General features: G+C 45.0%; 1 protein-coding gene and 1 long non-coding RNA gene across 2 annotated transcripts; one reads left to right on the top strand and one right to left on the bottom strand.

The window, feature by feature from the left end:
- Nucleotides 1-5,365: 5,365 nt before the first annotated feature.
- On the top strand, nt 5,366-12,918 carry TMEM35B (transmembrane protein 35B). Its single transcript, XM_083511731.1, has 3 exons — nt 5,366-5,670; nt 8,510-8,690; nt 11,140-12,918. Exons 1-3 carry the CDS (start codon nt 5,563-5,565, stop codon nt 11,268-11,270), a joined length of 420 nt encoding a protein of 139 aa, XP_083367857.1. The 5' UTR covers nt 5,366-5,562; the 3' UTR covers nt 11,271-12,918.
- Nucleotides 12,919-13,830: 912 nt separating this feature from the next.
- LOC310710710 lies at nt 13,831-16,568 on the bottom strand. Its single transcript, XR_014528205.1, has 2 exons — nt 16,251-16,568; nt 13,831-16,062 (listed from the first exon to the last, which is right to left on the bottom strand). It is a non-coding gene; the product is annotated as an uncharacterized lncRNA (long non-coding RNA).

Here is a 16,568-nt window from a genome sequence, read left to right as displayed (position 1 = left end):
GGAAATTCCTCATACAACCCTTCATCATCTGCTCATTAAAGAATAGTGGGAGACTACCTTGTACAGTGGAGATTCTCCCAATACCATAACATTCAAGTTGACTTAAGAGGATGTGTTTCAGTGCAGCAGGGGTAGCCTCATGCTCTGGTGACTGGCTGTCCTGAAATACTGTGATGTATTATATGGGGTTGCCCTTAAAGATGGTTCAGAGGCTGCAGGTAATGCAGAATGCATCTCCTATGTTACTAAGTAGGACATCCTGATGAGACCATAAGTCACTGGCCCTGAGAGGACTACATTGGCTGTCAGTGAGATTCTGAGCCAAAATCAAGGTGTTGGTGCTAGCAGATAAAGCCCTAAATCAGGCATAGGCAAACTGGGCCTGGATGTTCTGGGACTACAACTCCCATCATCCCTAGCTAACAGAACCAGTGGTCAGGGGTGATGGGAACTGTGCCCTAAATCCAAGTACCTGAAAGAGTATTTTCTTCAGTATCAACCATCTCGGACCCTACAATTGGCAGGTTGGGCATTTGTGCTGGTGCCACAAGCGGGGGCTGCTTGGTGTTGACCTGTGATGGGGCCTATTCACTGGTGGTTCATTATTTATGGATTGCACCTAGTATAGGGTGGTCCAACTTTTCATATCAAGTGGGCCACAAGAATACTTGGATGCGGAACCCACACGCTGCACACTGCAGGGGGTGGGGGAGTATGGCCAAGATTTGATGCCTCCCCCAAGCCCTCGCATCAAGGCTCTGGTAGGGTCCTAGAATCCTGTCTTTCCCAAAGCTGGGAAAGTACTAACTCTGCTTTCAGAAGGTGGGACTGTAGGACACTCAGCACTTACGCTTCTGTCTCAAAGCCCAGCACCTCACCAGGCTTTGGAAAGGCAGCAACAGGCTACCACTGTTGGGGTGTATTGGGGTGTATGCAGCCCTTGGGGATGTGTGTTCGATCATCCTGCCTTAGTGAGATGCACCTTCATAGGCTTTGAAAACACCTCTATCCAGGCATTTTATGACTAAATAACCATGTTCCTGGCAGCTCTTGAGTTATTGGACAAAGGAATGTTTTCAGTTCTCTACAGTGTTTTAACACCCTTAATTTTTTTAAAATTAAGAATTTGTTTTTATAATGTACTTTAAAAAATACATTGGGGATGTACCAGTATTTGCCATTCTGGATACAATTTTTAGCTAATGTGTTCATCTTTTAAATTACAAAATATCAACAGAAAAACAGAACTTTTCAGGCTGTGTTTATTGAATTAGTCCCTTTGTTTTTATGAAAGCCCATTTTTAAAGTTTTTCTTTTGGGAAAGTTAAGCAAATTCCTTAAAAAATGGGTTGGTTTGCTGATGTATTCTATTCCTGAAGGCAATCAAAAACAGCCCCTTCCTTACGCTTTGATATTTCTGTGCAAACTGTGAGGCTCTTCTCCCACTTCCATTCATGTTAGACTATTTTCTGTTAGTGCTGTGGCCATTTCTCTAGGAGGGAAGGGCTCCTGTTACAAAGCCTGTTGGCAAAATTAACCCCACACTGTTGCTCATCAATACTGCATAGAGTTCAAGTTTTGAATTATTGATTGTCAGACTTAGATCCGATGGAAACAAAGAGGAAAAAGCAGCTGGGGGTCATTCATAAATAAGACTGCAGTTGCCCTCCTCATTAAGGAGCCTAACTTGTCTGGTAGCGGTAATGAAGAGAGACTACAGTGCCGATATTGTTTTTGTGGGCACAGGGAGGGCTCCACTGATTCCATGCCTACCTACACGCTTTTCCCATCTTGGTAGTTACCAACCTGGCAGCTGGAAGTTAATGGAGAAGTGCAGCCGACTCCTTCCTCAGGTGAGTTTTCTTCTCTTGCTGCTCTTCTGCCTTCTGAGAAGCCTTGAGGTATAGCTGTACATTTCCATTTTATAAAATGAGGAACTTTGGCTTTGCCTGCTATGTAAATGGGTGGTGGTAAACCAAGACACAAAGTTTCAAGGTAAAAAAGTTGACACAAGAAATTATGATGCAGCAGTATGGAAACAACTGTTGAGGACGTGTCCTAGGGTTTTTGCACACTGCAGTGCCACTGAATTATAATTTTAAGCCATTCAAAATAAAATTGTCTATAACTTGATTCTCCTGGAATCTTAAGATGATAATGGAGTACAGTGGTACCTCAGGTTACATACGCTTCAGGTTACAGACTCCGCTAACCCAGAAACTGCTTCAGGTTAAGAGCTTTGCTTCAGGATGAGAGCAGAAATCGTGCTCCGACAGTGCTTCAGGTTAAGAACAGTTTCAGGTTAAGTATGGACCTCTGGAACAAATTAAGTACTTAACCCGAGGTACCACTGTACTAATGAATAGTAGCTCCCTATCTCCCTACAACAAAAAACCCTGGTGACTCTGCTTTGGGAAAGCTTGCAGGTAGCTGAACAGAAAACAAGTTCAGTAAGCAAAGTGCCTGCCTTGTGTCCTTTAGCCCTAGTTTCTCGTTTGCCTGCTCCCCACAGTACTGCTGCTCCTCAAATCTAAATTTCAGAGCAATGTCTATGTGACATTGAGGTGGAGCAAATGCATTACTGGTAGGGATGTCTGGTTCAATACTCTGCCCCACTTTCTGGAGGATAAGTTGTGTAAAAGGTATTTTAGAGAAGGGGTAAACAACTGGTGGAAGACACTCAACACCCATCATTCCTAACCCTTGGCTATGCTGCCTTAGGCTGATGAGAGTCCAACAGCATCAGGACGGCACTGTGTTGACAATCCCTGCTTCAGAGGAACCAGTGGTCTGGCTTTGTATAAGACAAAGTTTATGGGATTGGTGTAAAACATTGCCAGTTGTTTCCAACCAGTGTTAGAAACTGAGATATGAAAGCTAGGCACTAAATGGCCTCTTAAACCTAGGTTATGGGCACAAAAATGGAATGTCTAGGCACACTTTTTTAAATAACAAGAATACAAAGCTGCAAAGTGAAGGAACTGCCCTTCCCCTCCCACCTGCCTAATATTCTTAAGAGGGTCTCTTCTCCACTTTTCAGAGAGTAGCTAGAAGTGGGGAAGCAGAAAAACATCCTCCTTTCCTTCCATTCTGCAGTTTTAATCTGAAATCTTAGGTGCAATACTGCGCCCAGAGCTCAGAAACTGCTTGCGCTAAATGGATTCCGTCGCAAAATGCGCCTAGAACAATGGGAGTTTTGAACACTGCTTCCAACAATCCAAACATTGAGATTTCTTTTTAATTAACCAGAACAGGTACAAAAGCTGGAAGAATGTAAAACTGCCTTTCCTAGAGCTTCCTGCTGGACCAGTTCAGCCAAAAGGTGTTGGAGTTCTGAACAACCTCTCTTCTACTAGGAGGCCGGGCAGCTGCCTGAAGCAAAAATGCACCTATCTTCACTTTACCAGCCCTGTTCAGCTTGCTGTGAAGCCCTCTCCCTGCAAAGCTAGGTGTGATCTTCCGCAGGGATCTCACAGGCTGGCTGCTCGCTCCACAATGCAGGACTTAATGGTCAGTGGGATGACCTGCATATCATCATCATCTAGAGCAAACTCATCTTTGCTGCCCCAGATTACAAGACCAAAGACAGAGATCCATGTTTATGTCCCCAATGGGAAAGTGTGTTCTGATGCTGAGTCACTGGATGAAGGTTTCTTGGAAGAGATGGACAATAAACCCAAATGATATCGGCCTGCAGGATTCCAGTTCCTGAAAAACGTTCAACCCATAGCTAGCTGGGAATGGAGGGTGGGGGTTTGGAGGAATCTACTTTCTAGTGTGGTATCAGAGTGGATGTCAAGAGCAGGTCGGCAATAACTCGCATGGTGCCAGTGAAGTTAACTATTTAAAGTAATCGGATCAGAAGGCCAGGCCTAGTGAGCACAGTAATTCATCCTAGTAGATCTTGCACTTATGGGGCAGTTGTGGGGACTGAAGGTCGCTGCCTTCTCACAGCTCTTTGTTTCCTGCTTTGGTTCCTTCCCAAATGGGGTGAGGTTCCTTCATCTTGCTTGTCTTTGCTCTGCACTCTTGAAATATAAAAACATAATAAAACATTAGACATTAAAGAGCTTCCCTTTCCTTTTCTAGTTCTATGGCAGGGTGGTTTCTCTTTGCACTAACACTGCCCTCTCCCAGCGGCGAAGGAAGTCGCTCAGGCACCTGGGGCGGCGCAAGCTGCCCATGGGGGCTGGGCGCACCATGGGGCCTCCGGAGTCTGCCTGCCTCCTCCCACTCAGTTGCCCTACAGCTGGGGGGAGGCAGTGGGCGGACCGTCTGGGCAGCATGGAGCCTGCGTGTGCCGAAGCCACTGTGTCTCTCCCTGGAGAGACACGTGGCTCAGGTGCGCTGCAGGCCCCGCGGTGAGTGCTGCCTGGCATTTTGTCACCCCCTCAGTGGGGACACCTGGGGTGGTCTGCACCCCCCGCACCCCCTTCCTCTGCCCCAGCCCTCTCCACCCAGCCAAGCAAGAGACATTATCAAAGATCAAGGACACATACTTGCAAAGAAGAGGATTGGGCAAATTCATGGGGGAGGTGGAGGGTATTTATTGCCGGAGACCACAAGAGGGGATTGCGCTCATGTGCTTAGATCTAGCTTAAGGTTTTCCTGCAGGCACCTGGCTGGCCACTGTGATAACGAGATGGGCCATTGGCCTTAGCCAGCAACCTCTTACGTTCTTGGTGTCTTTTCCTCATCACCGAACAAATTATTTCCAGCGATTAGGGAAAGCCACTCTGCAGGTGCTCAGAACCACCTTCTTTGATATTGCACCTATTTTGAGGTCGAGACCTGATGAGTCCTAAGCTTGCCACCTGAAACATGATGGCCTGTCCTTCTTCATTGCCTGTGGAAGACCCCACCTGCAAATCACCACATAAGTACAAAATACATTTCTAGCACAAAACCTGCTTATTTGCCAAGTTATTTCAAGCACTTGGTGATTGCTCTGTTGTTTTACTGCCTCTTTTAATTTGCTTTTGATGAATAACAATAATTTGTGTTTATTTTGTGACACGTTACATTGTTTGCATCCTACCATGTATTAATTAGGGGTGATATTACATATAAAATGTATATTTAAAGAATCGAACCAGCGCAGAACTGGTTTGGACACAGCGTTCCGCTTTACAACATTAAAATACTATCTGTAGGTGGTCTTGATTTATGATCAATTTTATCCTTAAGCATCGTTCTTCAAAGAGAAGTCCTTAAACAGCTGAGAGCAGGCAGCAGCGACCCTCGGCTTTTAATCAAGCTCTCTGCACATGCTTAGGGACACCCTCGCCCGCTCAAAGGTGCCAGGCCGTTATCACACCGCCTATTTACTTGCAAAACAGCGCCTCATCTTTCACCCAACTCTGTCGCGACTGTGTCGCGTTTGCGCCGCCGGTTCGATTACCGGAGCCAGCGGTGGGTGGGAAAGAAGACAAGGAAAAACCCCATTTTTGGTGGCTGCGTTTCCTCCCCTCCCCGTTTCCAGTGTTTATTCCCCTCCCCCTCCCCCCGCCCCAGCTACCAGTAAGCCGAAGAAAGGGAAGGAGAGCGAGAGAAGCCAGAGCCATGGCGCTGCTCTTTTCCGCCATCCGCGTGCTCCTGGGCCTTTTCTTTTCCGTCTGCGGGGTCGTCAAGCTGACCGATCGGATTTCAGGCGAAGTTTATGAGCAGCTGGTGAGCGGCAAATCGGGTGTGCAGGGGAAGGGAAAACGGTTTAGCAATGGCTTTTTTTCGGGTGCGTGGGGGGAAGAAAGGGAAGCGTGCAAAGGAGCCCTCCTCCGCTTTGCTTTGCAATTTGTTGCAACTGGGTGTGGGCGAAGCTGCGCAGAGGCTATTAAAACCAAAAAACAAAAAACACCCCTATTTATTCCCCACCGGTATTAAATCGTGCAACCGATCCTTCATGCGTGCTTGCCCGGAATAAAGGCTTATTACTCCCGAGGAAGCGCGCAGCCCACCCGCAGCACGCGTTTACTCGCAAGGAAGCGCCAGTGAGTTCTGCGGAGGGGAGGGGGATCCCTCACCTGGCCTATTCCCGGGACACGTTCCTTATGTACAGGTAAAACGTCGCGGGGTTTTACGGGAGGGAGGATGCTCACTCTTCACTCAGTGCACGGATTTACTTACGAGTATACGTACCAGATTTGCACGGTTCAGAGCCTGGTCGCTTATACTCGGAAGTACGTCGCCTATTGGATCCATCGGGGCTTTTATAAAAGCCCGTGTGTGCACTGCCTTTGGCGCGTTAGGTTGCAATCCCGTGCACGTTTACTTGGGAGTAAGCCCCCCCTCACCCTTGAACAAAGTGGAGCATACTTCCGAATGCACTTGCATAGGATCGGGTTGGGCACGCAGAGTATTGTAATCCTGTTAGAGACGACAGACAGTTGCTTATCGTTTTTGCAGGGTCCGCCCAATAATAATGCTTCTGCAGCTCTTAATCCCGCCTGTCGGATTTGATATAAATGCGCGCGCGGTGTGGACGGGCTTTTAACAGTTTTGGAGCGGTCTTGGACTCCGGATTGTGTCAGAGCTAAATCTGTGATTTGGGGATTACTTGTTGGCTATTTTGCCATAGCAGAACCCCAGATAATTCGAGTAGGTTTAGATGAATCGGTTTTTGTCCAAATCTGACATCTCCGCCCTCTCCTGGCTGCCTGCTGAAACAGTTTTTTGTTTTGGCGCGAATCGGGTTGGGGTTTGAATTTTGTGAGCCTTTTCCGTTTCACTAGTCGAGCTTGGCCGGAATTCAACAGAAAAGAAGAAAACTCTAGCCAGTACCTCCCCAAACCAGATTCGCTCGCCAAACGAGATTCAATTGTAAACATGAACTTATCAAATGCTGCCTATTGATAATTGATTCAGTTGTACAATAGTGTGATTAGTCTATTTATTGAGCCTGCCATTAAATATATATATATATATATATAAGGGTGGACTCAGAAAGCCAAAAAGGTTGTAATGTGCAATTCAGAACAACAAATATACGGAACAATATCTAAAATAGTTTGGGGTTGGATTGAAGAGTTTCATTCTGGACCTCTCTAAGCCTGTGACTTTATAGCTGCAACATTTCCCCACCCAGTGGCTGGAGGGGATGTCACCAAGATGGCTGCAAGGTTTGACTTGCTATCTGTGCTGAATCCAAAGCATTGGCCTTGGTGCCACCCCAAACCTAAAAGGGGAGCTGGATCACGTGTGACGCTTCCACTTTAAGTTCGGCATGTATATGGGTGTACATAAACCCACTGCCATGTGTACCACTGCCTCTTTGGGCCTCTCTGAAAAAGCTTGAGCAATGAGATGCAGCTTCATAAGGGATGGAAGGATCTGGCCCTGTCGGTTCTCTCATTTCTCATTTTTGCAGTCTTAAATTCAGTTCTCTACATTTCTGCAGCAATCTTTTTTTTTAATCCTCATGAAAATTATTCATAATTTTTGTACAGATTTCTCCTAATAAACATATTTATGTATTCAGTTTATTAATAGGCACATTTTTTGCAAATTCCTCTAATATTCATTTCTGCAGGTTATTTTCACTAATACAGTATATTGGTTTGAATGCACACTTCTCCCTAATATGTGTCTGTTGAAAAGTTGTCTGTTTTGCCAGGCCTGAGCAGGCAATCAAGAATGCATCCTTCCACAGTGTTTAATTAACACTGTTTTAATTTTTTATGGCATTATTGGATGGTTTTTATTACTCTGGGATAGCTCACTTGAGACTCTTAATATCAGGGTTGTGGGTTCAAGCCTCATATTGGGCAAAAGATTCCTCCATTGCAGGGGGTTGGAATAGATGATCCTAGTGGTTCCTTCCAAATCTACGATTCTATGGTACTTTTATACCATATGATTCTATGGGGACATGCTTGCACCGTTTTATGGCGCTGTCACTTTTTCTGCTCTTTTTGATGTGGCAGCCATTATGCCCCCCCCATGGCATCCATTTTGTGTTATGCCATGTTCCCGTGGCATTCATTTTGTGACCAGTGCCCATAGCTTTCTCAACATTCCTGGTGTGCCAACTAGCTCAAAATAGGTTGGTGCCCTCTTGATCTAGAGCAGTGTTTATCAGCCTTTGGGTCTCCAGCTGTTGTTGGACTCCAACTCCCACCGTCCCTGACCACTGGTCCTCCTAGCTAGGGATGACAGGAGTTGTAGTCCCAACAATAACTGGGGACTCACATTTGAGAAACATGGACCTAGAGAGTAACTTGGAGGAGCCAACCACTCACTGGAAAAGGAGGGGCACTTCCTGTGTGGCTCCTCTCTTCACCTGCCATTCACCCCTTTGCATCCATCTCATTCATGGACCCACTTCCTATTTCTGGGGATGTTTGCAAGGTAGGGTGACCACTGAACCACCACCACCACCCATTTATCTCTTTTACACTTACTGATTTATGAATTTATTTTATTTATATCCTACTTTTCCTCCAAGGAGGTCCTGGGTGGGCACCCTAAACACTACACCACACTAGCGCTTTTCAAACTCTTTTCTCTATTCCAGAAATCGCAATTTGTGCAGTTTGCCGATGCCTTTCCTCTGAAGGAGTTTGGCTACAAGCCAGAGCCGATCCAGTACCTGGAAACGGTGGGCTGGATAGAACTGGCAGCTGGTTTGCTCATGGCCTTTGGGCCTCAGCTGCTGCAGGAAATCAGCAATTTTGTGCTCACGATCGTCATGATAGGTAAGAGCTGTGCAGGGGTCGGCTGTTTCCCTTCCGCAAGGTAGAGAGGGGCTGCTGGAACAGAGTCAGACCAATGGCCCTTCTAGGTCAGTATTGCCTGCACTGAGTGGCAGCCACTCTCCAGGCCTTCAGGCAGGAGTCTTTTGCTCAGTGCTCCCTGGACATGCCAGGGACTGAACCTGGGACCTTTTGCATGCAAAGCAGATGTTCTGCTACTGAAGTACAACTGTTCTTCAGGAGCTGAAGTCTGGCTGAAGGTCCTCATTCTTGAGTGTTTCTTTTTTTTTTAAGTTTCTTACCGTCCTTTTTTATTTCAGTCTTTGCAGGGAGAGGCTGTAGAACCCAGCCTCATGGATAATGGCGTTGCCCTGAGTGAAGTTCTTGAGTGTTTCTGATCTTAACTACAGATGAGGCTGTATTGGGGCTGAAAGCAACAGTGTGTTTTGTTTTTCAAGTGTATGCTTATAAATAATGGGTGTCAGCCATATTGGTTTTAGGGTTAAACATAGTATATCACTTTGGTCAGGAATGGGGAACCTGTGACCCTATAGATGCTGTTGGACCTCAACTCCCATTGGCCATGCTGGTTGGAGCTGATGGACTTTGGAGTCTGCCAACATCTGGAGGGCCTAAGAATTATTCTCTGGCTTTAGTAAAAGCAGATCTCAGTTCAGCAAGTTGAACTGTGTTACCGAAGCACAGAAGTCTGCTTTTTTCACATAGCTTCAAAACCAAGGTAATCCCCCTTATTACTTGAGTTTGAGCTCTGTCCCACCTCATAAAATTGTTTCTAAGGTAATCAGTTGATCTTGCTTGAGAAGCAAGTGCTACCTCAGTGCAGAGATGCTTGCTTTTTGTCTTCTCAACCTGTAATAAAAAAAAATAAAAAGTACAAATGGCACCATTTGCTTTCCTCACAAGGAAACTGGCTTGTAATGCAGCTCTTTAGTCCCTATTATTTACATGTTGATGTTTTATTTGATTACAAATAATAAACATGACTCTATTCAAAGCTGCCCAACTTCTGCGCATGACAAAGTGTGAGTCTGTTTGTGCATGTTCCAGTAGGGGGCACCAGAAGCTAATTAGTTATCCATGTTGCTTGCTAATTAAGCCACTGTTTTGCAAAAGTTCCTCACATCAACTGGGAAATTCTATTTTTATTCAAAACCCTGACCTTAATTAATGCTACACACACTCGTCTTCATGACGATACCAACCGCCTGGAACCTTTTTAAAAATTATTATTACAGATGTACCATTTTTCTAGCTTTGGGTAATTGACTACTGATATAATCACTCCTGGCTCCCTTAAAGCTACATTTGGATTTTATCAGGCCCCTGAGTTCCTCTGGGTAAAACTGACCGGAGGAGCAGGAGATCTAGTCAGAGGGTGGTGGTGGTGAAGGGAAAGCTGGACAGCAACTGGGTGAAGCTGTTTTATATAGCAATGGATGCAAACTACAAGAAAGAAGATTCCACCTAAACATTAGGAAGAACTTCCTGACAGTAAGAGCTGTTCGACAGTGGAATTTGCTGCCAAGGAGTGTGGTGGAGTCTCCTACTTTGGAGGTCTTTAAGCAGAGGCTTGACAACCATATGTCAGGAGTGCTCTGATGGTGTTTCCTGCTTGGCAGGGGGTTGGACTCGATGGCCCTTGTGGTCTCTTCCGATTCTATGATTCTATGATATATCAGGACTGGCAAACAGGCTGATGCTGCTCAGAAGGATACATTTTTCTTCTATACATCAGCATCATTGTGTGTATGATGTTTTGCAGAGTTTCATGTGCCAGAAAAAGCAGGCCCCTGACCCAGGGAACAAACAGCCTGAACACCACAATCCTATGGATATTTGCTCAGAAGTCCCAGGGAAGGTTTAATGGGCTTACTTCCAAGTAAGCATGCATAGACCTAGGAGCTGAAGTTTTCTAAAGCAGAAAAAGTAGGATCCCTGCTTTATAAGGGATGTCAGGAGACTGCATTATCTAGCTGTCTTCAATATCTTTTTTTAAAACCGCTTCTACAGTGGGTCTCTTTTTACTCTTGTTGATTTATTTTTATGCATCTTAATTTTTGGTTGAAATTTGGCATGAAGAAGAAAGAGAGAGATGCCTAGGCAGGAAGTATTCCCACCAAGGCAGACCAAGTGATTTCACAGAGTTCTCTCCAACAAATTTTACAGGAAAGCTATGTAAGCCTTAGTCCCTTCATCTTCCTATCTGGCAAAACATGAATGGGTTTGACTGCAATAATGTCCCACAGGTAACCCTAAGTTAACGATGCCCATTAATTTCAGGGGGTCTACTCCCAAGTATGACTAACATGTACAAAAACAGGAGCGAGTCGAGGCTAGAGATTGCCGTGGGGTGGAGAGTCGTTTGGCCAATGAATCTCCTTCTCTTTTTGCAATTATTTTTTTTAATATCTCCCCCTTTGTCTCTTTGCAGGTGCCATCTACAGCCTCTTGGTTTTGAAGGAGCCCATTGCCATGTGTGCCCCGGCCACGATCTCCCTGGGTCTTCTGCTTCTCCTCAATATCCGGGGAAGAGGGAGATCCACCAAGTCAAAGTTTGAGTGAGGGGGTGTTGAACTGGAGAGGACAGAAGGGGAGAGTTCGGAAATGGCAGCAAATCTCTTGTTGGCCCTTTTTTGTCTGTGTGCTTTCCACCCCTCCTCCCCTTGCTCGGTCCTTTTTAACTTGGTATAAACTGGGTCCTGCGGGTGTATGATCCAGGCGGTGTTTGTGACCTTGAAATCACCATAGATCGGGGGATGAAGCCCCTTTTCAGCCCAGGGGCCACATTCCCTCCTGGGTGACTTTCTGAGGGCCATATGCCAGTGGTGAGCAGGGACCACAGGCAAAAGTGGGCACAGCAACAAATGAAGTTTTTACCTTTGTACTACAGGTTAATTTCTACACACACTCACAATCCCTTCTTTACCCTCCATCCAGACAAGCCAGAGATAATTGTCAGACTTAAGGGACACATTTCAATCAGGCAAAAATGGGTGTGAAGCAGAGCCAGTGAGGGCTGTGGGCGGGGTGGGTGGGGGCACAACCAGCAGAGTCCTAAGGGTCCCGACTCCTGCTTTAAATCGATGGCAGCTAGACTTTGGGTCTTTCTCAGTTACCCCGTTCACCATGTTCTTTCCCATCTTAGGCCTGGTGTAAGTGCTAAATTAGCCGGGTGCTGCCTTTATCTTTGAATTTCATAGCTTGGGGAAGCAGAGGAAGGAAATGGAAGGGGATGTGTGAAATAAATTTTGGGTAATCCTTGGGAGAAAATAGAAGCACACTTAAAAACAACAACAACACCTGGCACAGGACAGTCCCTTTTTTGGCTCAGGGCAAACCATTTCTGTGGGGTTCATTGAGTGGCACTGAAGGATTTTGTTGGCTACTATGTGAGAGAAGCAGCTGCCCCTACCACTGATCTGTGGTCTGTCCACTAAGATACAGCTGCTTTCCTTTAAACATCAGATCATTGGTCCACCTATCTCAGTATTGTCTACACCGACTTGCAGTGGCTTTCAAGGATTTCAGGCAGGACATTCCCAGCCAGGAATTGAACTTGGGACCTTCTGCATCCCAGGAAGAGCCGCGGCCTTCCCCCCAGTATTTGTCTGCTGGGAGAGTGCTTCTCAGCAAGCCTGCCTCTGGAAAGGGTGACAAATGCTTCCCTGCACTTATATACTCTTTGGCATTCATGATGAACGTGGGGTGGGGAGGAAGTTCGCCAGAAGAGGAAAAGCTCTCGCCCTGCTGTGGACCTGTTAAGGTCCCACCATCTCCCCTCTTCACCTGCCTGTCACTGAGATGGCCACCAGAGGCACTTATGCAGGAGATCTTTCCCTCAGGGCAGGAATATGGGGATCAACTGAGGCTCTCCAGCTGCAATCCTCTTCACCCCAGTCCTTTTGCCATGCTGGCTGGGGCTGATTGGAGTTGAAGGCTAGAAAACATCTCCAGCGTCACCGGTCCCTCCCCTGTTCTAGAGATTAGGCATGAAATGAGCAGAGGTTGGATTTTTACTGTGGTTGCTTTCTGATTATCAAAGTCCTTTACTAGACAGGGCACAAGGCACTGTAATCTAAGAAACAGACAACATCCATCTTGTTTCAGTCATTATATATTTTTTTGGTGCTGGCTTTACTGATCCGCTTTGGCAATGTTTTTCTGTGTCTTTTGACTCCTTGGTGATTAAAGTGTTGACTGATTTTTAAAACGTTTCAATTTTTCTTTGTTTTGAGGGATGCCATCAGAGGTTCTGATAGCCGGTGTTAGAGGAAGGGGGCAGAGTCTTTTTAAAAAGTAAATAAATAAATCTGATAACAAGTGTTGGAAGTGCAAGGAAGCTGAAGGAACATTCTTTCACCTTTGGTGGACTTGCCCAAGAGTGAAGGCCTTCTGGGAAATGATCTACAACGAGTTAAAAAAGGTGTTTAAGTACACCTTTCCTAAAAAACCGGAGGCCTTCCTCTTGGGTATGGTCGGCCAAAAGGTCTTAAAGAAGGATAGAACGTTTTTTATGTATGCTACCACTGCAGCAAGAATTTTGATCGCCAAACATTGGAAGACTCAAGATTTACCCACGCTGGAAGAGTGGCAAACGCAACTGATTGACTACATGGAGTTGGCCGAAATGACTGCCAGAATCCGAGACCTGGGAGAAGAAGCAATGGAGGAGGACTGGAAAAAATTTAAGAACTATTTGCAAAAATTTTATAAGTTATATGAATTATAAATTGACCATAATTGGAAATGTTAGCCCCAGCAATGAGAGCGCAATATTTATGAAATTGGATAACAATATTGAAGGGATCAAAGTTTAAATGTTAAAAAGGATAATATATTTTGTTTCTAGAATAAATGGACAATAAGGGATTTAAACTTAAATTGCTATCAAAAGTACCAAAGAAACACATGAAACAAGGTTACAATTTGCTGATAAATTTATTGTCGGGAATGCTTTGTGCGGGAGATGTGGGGAAGTTCGATGGAATGTTGAAACAAGCTGTTGAAGGGTTATGATTCTTTTTACTTTTTTTCACATCTTTTGTTTTTCTTTTTTTCTTTTTTCTCTGGTTGTTTTCTGTATGTATCTGGAAAAATGTAATAAAAACTATTTAAAAAAAAAAAAAAGTAAATAAATAAAACAGCCGGTTGTCAGCAGGCAAGATAAAAACACATCATGAATCTTATTTGGCCTGAGAGGAGAAAGAGGGCATCACCCTAACGTCCTTTACTCTAGGAACTTAATAAGAGCGGAGCTGGGGATGGAGGGAAGGCTGAAGAGGAGACACACCTGCCCTCAGTGAAGCTGGGCAGAAGAGATGGAAATGGATCAAATGAATGTTTCCCCACTGCTTTATCTCCATGCCAGGAAAGCCATCGTCTAATCACTTCCTCTGTTAAAGGCATCTTAGCCAGTTTAAAACATTGGCAGCCCTTCAAATAGAGATCCAAAGTGAAGGTAGTCATGGAGCCCAAATATGAGACCCTTGCTACCTCTTTTATCCAAGTGATCTGTGGGTGGGCAGGTTATCCCAACAGTTTGGCTGTGCGGGAGGCACACCAAATCATATTTTTGCTTGCTTGCTTTGAAACAGCAAAGTGAGTGTGAAGAAGTTGTGCTTTGTTCACAAATGTGCTTAATTCCTTAAAAAGAAGGAGGAGTCTGTCTCACTATGGTAGTGAGAGGAAGGTTCCCTGCACTTGCCCTCGGGCAGCTTTCTTCTGAAAAAGGTCATCCATTGTGAGACTGAGCTTCAGGCACCAACCGCTCTTGGTCCTTCCTCCATGTAAGATAAAACAGATATTTTTAACATCTGCAACAGGTGTGATGGGCTCCTCCTGAGATGAGGCCAATTTGCTCATTTCTCCGTTGCTGGGTGACAAAGCAACGCTCTTGGCAGAGGCCTTCCTTGCCTTGTCTAGATTTCCCTTCTATTTCTCAAGGAGGCCTGCTTTGTTCTGCTTTTGATAGGGAAACTTGTCTGTCTAAGAGAGCTTTCTTATGGACTTCTGACAAACCAGTTTTAGCCTCCCCACTCTTGAGGAGAAAGCCACAAAACCAAATTCCACATTCCAGTGCCGGTTTAGTCCTTTTTGCCTATAGAAAGAATACAAATATGTCATATCAGGGCTGACGTTAGAGTAATTCATTTGTGGAGTGTGGCAAGTAATATTGTTTAGAGCAGTGTTCAGTTCCGTGCTTGAATAGCCTTATAATTCTACCACCAACCTTTCTCCAGAGAGAAAGATCCGAGCAGCTAACCACAATTTCTTCTCCTTCTTGGGAGTCTTTCTCCACTCCCTTTTTGCTACCAGAAGTTCAAGAATTTACTCTCGGTGCTACAAATTGCACGCAATAATTTGCACAGTGGTGATGAAGGCTGCAATTCTATCCCTAGATTACCAGGGGTAAGCGTCATTGGGCTTGGCAGGGCTAACTTTTGAGTAGATGTCCGTTGTGTAGTGGACATCTCTTCATTGCAACCCTGAAGCCATACCTTCATAGCTAGGCTCCTAGACTACAGCAAAAAAAAAAAAAAAAGTTCACTACATGATGGCATCCATATCAAGCCAGCTTTTCTCTCACTCCCTCTTCCCATTTTGCTGTTTCTGATAAAGATGCAAAAGCTTACTCTCTTGTGGCATGCTGTTGGTCATAATAAAGGGTTGGGGGTTAGTTTGGAATTTTTCAAAATGAGATGAAGTTAACCCTACCGCTTCCTCGGCTTAGCTTATTTGATGTTCTGCTCTTGGAGGAAGGCTTGTTAATTTGACAAGCAGAAGACTGGCAAATAGCCTGGGAGATGGCACCGTTGACCCTGCTATGAAATAAGTGGTGCTGCGTCACTGGTTGACGTGTAGGATTGCACTGTGTAAGCTGGGACTGTATTAGCTTATTGAAGAAGCTGAAATCTGTCAGCAACTGTTCGGATCCAGAGACACTGATGATATTTTTAAATAGCCAAGTCCTCTTAAATTGTCACGAGGTTCCTTGGATAATATTTCAGGCATCAAAAGAAAGTCCTTGGGATGGCCATTCACATGGACCAGTTGGCAGAAGAATCTGCACTAGTCACACCTCATTGATGTTCATGGAAGGAAAATGTATCAACACCCAGCCCTCTTAAGATGCTACACACTAAATCCTGGAGTTTTCCCAGTGATCTCAGTTACTTTGGGCAAGGGATTGTTTTAGAGCAGGCATAGGCAAACTCGGCCATCGAGATGTTTTGGGACTACAACTCCCATCATCCCTGACCACTGGGCCTGTTAGCTAGGGATGATGGCAGTTGTAGTCCCAGAACATCTGGAGGGCTGAGTTTGCCTATGCCTGTTTTTAGAGTCCTCATTGCCTCTATCACTGTCATAGTTTTCTTTTGCACTAGGCTAGAGGCTTCAGACGTCCTCTTGCAGATCTGACAAATGTAGGATGCTTCCAGACTGAAGGCTCCTCCTGGTCCTGTAAAATCACTGCTTTCCTATTGTAAGCTATAAGTGGAATTGCAGTGGACGTCCCACGCTAGAGATTGGGGGGAAATTCACATTCAGTTCACATTTAAAGATGAGCCAGCCTGCCTACCTAATTTGCACTTTCTGAAACAAGAACTGAAATACAGCCGTCCTTTGAAATGTGCACTTCTCCAAATTTGCGGTGTGGTTCTTCAGTCAAATAATGGAACAAAAATGTGTGTGCTGAGTCATAAGGTGTCCATAAAAATGTACATGTTTGTGAATAGTAGCATACAAAAATGCATTGTTTTAAAGAAAATTTCATTGCAAAAACGTGTGTGCTTGGTAAAACTGCATATTAACAAATATATTAGGAGAAATTCTCACTGAAATACTGGTGAATTTTAATGA

The sequence above is a fragment of the Podarcis liolepis genome (assembly GCF_965112155.1).
Source record: "Podarcis liolepis genome assembly, chromosome: 7".
NCBI lineage: Eukaryota > Metazoa > Chordata > Lepidosauria > Squamata > Lacertidae > Podarcis > Podarcis liolepis.
This window is presented reverse-complemented; position numbering and strand designations above follow the sequence as displayed.

What these genes read in the sequence shown, in the direction of transcription:
- TMEM35B (XM_083511731.1), top strand. Translation starts at nt 5,563, where the DNA reads ATGGCGCTGCTCTTTTCCGCCATCCGCGTGCTCCTGGGCCTTTTCTTT. An exon ending in GCGAAGTTTATGAGCAGCTG is followed by an intron (nt 5,671 to 8,509) that starts GTGAGCGGCAAA and finishes TCTCTATTCCAG; the next exon opens with AAATCGCAATTTGTGCAGTT. An exon ending in GCTCACGATCGTCATGATAG is followed by an intron (nt 8,691 to 11,139) that starts GTAAGAGCTGTG and finishes GTCTCTTTGCAG; the next exon opens with GTGCCATCTACAGCCTCTTG.